General features: G+C 59.6%; 1 protein-coding gene across 1 annotated transcript in view; it reads right to left on the reverse strand.

Moving 5' to 3' along the window:
• Positions 1–6: 6 nt before the first annotated feature.
• LOC122158558 (maestro heat-like repeat-containing protein family member 2B) overlaps positions 7–4,386 on the reverse strand; it is a gene marked incomplete at its 3' end in the record, with an annotated part of 9,526 nt that continues 5,146 nt past the window's right edge. The window contains exons 17-28 of the mRNA XM_042815295.1: positions 3,969–4,021; positions 3,522–3,629; positions 3,125–3,244; positions 2,836–2,958; positions 2,546–2,701; positions 2,198–2,320; positions 1,823–1,902; positions 1,289–1,424; positions 1,081–1,173; positions 592–687; positions 295–418; positions 7–92 (exon numbers count right to left, since the gene is read on the reverse strand). Coding sequence (XP_042671229.1) covers positions 7–92; positions 295–418; positions 592–687; positions 1,081–1,173; positions 1,289–1,424; positions 1,823–1,902; positions 2,198–2,320; positions 2,546–2,701; positions 2,836–2,958; positions 3,125–3,244; positions 3,522–3,629; positions 3,969–4,021 — 1,298 coding nt within the window. The remainder of the gene's footprint in view (positions 93–294; positions 419–591; positions 688–1,080; positions 1,174–1,288; positions 1,425–1,822; positions 1,903–2,197; positions 2,321–2,545; positions 2,702–2,835; positions 2,959–3,124; positions 3,245–3,521; positions 3,630–3,968; positions 4,022–4,386) is intronic.

Genomic DNA, 4,386 nt, shown 5'->3' on the forward strand with positions numbered 1-4,386 from the left:
GGTCTGGAGCTGAGAGGCGATGCTGCAGGCATGCAGCCCCTCGCACAGGCTCCTGATGTCACCCGTCTCGATCTCTGTGTTGGTCGCTTTGGCTGGAAAGAGCACAGGGAGAAAAGGGAAGTCATGCTTCTGGAAATGAAACTGCTTTCCACGGGAGAAAGACAGAGGACAGGCTGGGGACAAGAAGAGAGCTGTGCACGGTGCCTCTCCCTCCTGTCAAGAGGGCCCAGCCCGTGGGGCTCTGGTAGTGCTACAGAGGAGGGCAGAGGGCTGGAGCACGCCTGCTCCACTCACCTTGGATTCGCAGAAGGGAGCTCAGACAGGTGACAGCCAGCTGGCGGGATGCAGGCATGGTGTCACAAGTCAGAGGCGCCAGCAATCCCACCAAGGAGCCAAAGTGCTCACAGGCATCTCTTCTCTGCAGGGGTGAGAGGCAGGAACAAAGCTGTAGATGGTCCCAGCTCTCCCCAGCTTCTCCCATCTGTGTCTTCCCATGCCATGACACAGCATGCACAGCTGGGCAGAGCTCGCCTTCCAGCTCAGGGGCGCTGGGGAGGGAGCAGGGGGCATGCGGTGGGGCTCTTTACTCACTTGAAGCTCTTTACAAACAGCCAGCAGCTGGGAGCAGGTCTGCAGGGCCCTCTTGCGCTCCCACACGTTGCTTGAGACCATAGATTTCTGCAGGACCTGGGGTAGAGCATCTGTCTCACTGAGGATGTCTTTTCTTTCCCTTCCTGCCACCCCTCTCCCTGTCCCTCCTTTCCCAGCACTTTCCCTCAAGGAAGGCCTGCCCTGTTGCTCCATGTGGCCTCCTGCCTCACTGAGCACCGGCACTGCCGCCCCGCTCTCTGCAGTCACTCCTGCCTCCCAGCCCAGGAGCTTTTCCTTGGCTGTGGCCTGCCAGGGGCTGGCTCCTGCTTTCCCCCTGCAGGGCCCATTTCTCTGCCCCTTTCTGAGCTCGCAGTGAGCTGGCACGTCAGCAGGAGATTTCTCCCCCTCTGATCCTCCTCTCAGTCCCCAGATCTCTGCCCCCGCTATTGACAGGCACCATGCTTTCTCCCTTGCCCCACGACTACTCACATGGACTATGTTCTGAAAGAAGGCGCCGCTGGGCTCTGTCTCGAGCAGGACCCCCATGAGCCGGCCCAGAGCTTTCAGTGATGTTTGCTGAAGCTGAAAGCAGAAGAGGGGAGTGATGTGTAGCATCACGGCTGCTGCCAGAGCAGAGGTTGTGTGTGCTGAGGTAGGGTTTGACCGAGAGGTGGCTGGGAAAGTTATGGCAGGTTACCTGCAGGTACTGTGCTGCTTGCTGTGACTTCCTGATCTTCAGCATCATCTCTGCTGAAGGGTGTGTCACGATGTTTTTGCAGCACAGGACCAACATCTCACGCAGGTCCTTGCTTTCAGAAGAGGGCTTCAGCTTGCTGACAGGAGGAAAACAGGAAGAACAATCAGAAAGGGTCTTCACCTCTCCAGACTGGTTCAGATACCATCTGAGTTTCTCCTAATTGACAGCTACAAAGCCAATACCCCCACCCAGCTCATGCTGCTGAGCACTGCCTTCAGTTCCAGCAGCGCCCACCTCCTCCCCGGCAGCAGTGAACCACCTCCCGCGCTGGAGGGAAGGAGACCCCAGCTCTCCCTCTCTTCCCTGCCAGGGGACAGGAGCACCAGGGCCTTTCTCCCTGACCAGAACCTCAGCTTTGCTGGGCACAACAGCCCAGCCGTCTCTCCTGCTGTAGATGTGGCTCCTCCCCCCCGACCCCTCCAGGCCCTGCCCAAAATGGGGATCACCATCCTGACTTGCAACCTCAGCCCTTACCACAGCTGCTCCAGGGCCAGAACCACCTTGAGAGGCACTGGGGAGACAGGGATGCCCGAATAATACTTCTTCATCAGGTCCTGCAAGTCCCAGAGAGACAGTGTCAAAGTTGGCAAGGGGCACACAAGAGCTGTTCCACCCGGCCCTGAGACAGGCACAACTGCCACACACCAGCCCCATCACTTTCCCATGGAAGCACTGCAGGATGCAGCAGCTGGTGCACCTAGCCCGCTGCCCAGCTGCTGCCTGCCAGCACCCAAGGTCCCCACCAGCTGGAGACGTGTGGCTGCTGGAGACCTGCATGCCCCCAGGGAAGCGTTTCTTGTGGCGCAGCCCAGAACTCCTCTGCAGACAGCCCTGTCTCTAGGCACTCACCATCAGGATTTCCAGAAGCTTTCCCTTCAGGGAGGGGTTAAAGCTTGCAGAATCGCCCGCAGCTTGGAAGGCAGAGCTGCAGTCGGTGATGCTCTGCACCAGCGCGAGGTTGTTCTGCAAGTCCTGAGGAGCAAGAGAGAAGAACATTCTTTGAACTGCGGGAAGGGACACAAGGGGGCTGCAAGGGGGACACGTGGGGACAAGGCTAAGGGAAGGGCTTGGATTTTTATCTGGGCACAAACAGTTCCCCGAGGGACCTTTGGAAAGGGAAGGCCCATCTCAGCATCTCCCCATGTAGAGGGGCTGCAGCTGGGCGCTCAGACACCCTGGCACGCTTTGAGCTCTCACCCGGCAGCTGCAGCTGTAGAGCATCAGGATGTTGCCCACGATGTCTCCCTCCAGGTGGGCGAGCAGCTGTTCTTTGGTGGCACGCAGTGCCACGCTGCCGTGGGCGAGCATGAGAGCGCTGCGTGTGGCATGAGCTCTCGTGCTGTCCAGCTCCATCTGTGTGGGAAGAAATGCCTTGAGACACTCGCTAACGGCCCCCAGTGCCCCGCAATGCACCTGGGCTCCCAAGGCAGGAGCTGCAGGGAAAATAAGGCAGAAGAATGCCAAGATGGAAACCCGTAAAGCTTTACCTTCTTGCGCCTGGAAATCCTGGCATTGCGGCCTTTGCACAGCCTGGACGCAAACATGGTGAGCGTGGCCAGGACTGTGTGGAAGTTGTTCTCAGCAGCATGGCTGAGAAGAGAGATGATTCCCTGCACAAAAGAACAAGGGGCAGTTGGCACAGGCCTGAATCTACAGGTCCTCTCCTGAGGAAAATGGCAGCAGTGCGGAGGTTGAAAGGCCCCGAGCAGGGCCAGGAAAAGGCCTCTGCCCCAGGGCCAGAGCGGGGTTGCTCACAGGAGCTGGAGGAGAGCTCACCTGGGCCTCACATGGCTCCTCTGCATTTGCCTCCTCCAGGTGCTGTAGCAGCTTCTCCTGGACGTGGAGGACTCCCTTACAGGATCCCAGCACCGTGCCCAGAGCCCCGTACAGGAATGACTGCATGGGAAGGGAAGGAAGAAGCTGAGATGTGGCAGCAGCTTAACCTGCTGGCGGAGGGCCAGGTGGGAAGGACCCAAGCTCCCTGGCGGTTGCTGAGAGCAGCTGCGGGGCCGAGCTTTAGCCATCCCCGGGCAGATTGCAGGGAAAGGCCCTCTGGGGGGCACGGGCTGGGGAAGCAGCATCAGCATCCCGCGTGGGCAGAGCACCAGCCGCAGCCCCAGCCCCAGCTGGACACCTGCAGCTGCACCGCTGCGTAGAGCTGGGGGGAACTCACCTTTTCTGCAGAGTTGCTGGCAGAGCTGCTCAGCCGCTGGCTCAGCTCACAGCTCAGGGCCTCGATCCATGCCTTCTCCTCTATTGTGTCCAGCGATGCCTTCAGGAACTGTTGCAGAACAGGAGAAGACAATGTTCCCTTGCCCTTTGCCTCTTCCCTCACTCCCAAGTTGCTGCAGCCCTCTGGGGAGAGGTGCCTGGAAGAACAGTCCCTCTCCCAGCTCCCCCAGCACTCCCTCTCTCCATTCAAGCCGCCTGCTGCTCTTCTCCTAAGACCCCCCTGGGCTTGGGACAGAGCGGAAGAGGCAGCGCCACAAAGGCGTGCGGCCGCTCCGCTCTGCAGCAGCGCTTGAGAGGCTGTTCCTGTCCCACAGTGGCTCACGTGGGAGCGGGGCTACTTGGGGCAGGCAAGCACTTCTCTGCCCCGCGCCTCCCGGCAATGCTGTACCTTTAGCAGACGGCGCTCAAACTCGGCAGTGTCCGGGAAGCTCTCATTTCTCCCTGCACAGCAATAGGAAGAAAAAGACCCTGACTTGGGATCAAGGCACAGAAGAAGAGCTGCTGCAAACCTGGCTTGGCCTGGGCACTTGACACTGCCAAGCTGGGACCCGCACCTCCTCCACAATGACCTGTCCCTCCCCACAAACACTGCCTCCACTGGAACACGGAACTAAGTGCTCCAAGACTGCTGTCTGAGGGGACATGAAGGGCCCATCCATGTCCTGGAATGGGCAGATCTCTGGTGGGATAGGTCCCCGGGCCTCAGTGCTGACTCCCAGGAATGGGAACAGCAGCAGAGCAAGAATTGGGCTGCAGGCAGTGCTTCCCCTCTGCCATGCTACAGAGCTGCATTTTCACTCCCCCCC

Source organism: Centrocercus urophasianus, unplaced genomic scaffold, assembly GCF_019232065.1.
Source record: "Centrocercus urophasianus isolate 14NV4802_14NV808 unplaced genomic scaffold, USGS_Curo_1.0 seq_1469, whole genome shotgun sequence".
NCBI lineage: Eukaryota > Metazoa > Chordata > Aves > Galliformes > Phasianidae > Centrocercus > Centrocercus urophasianus.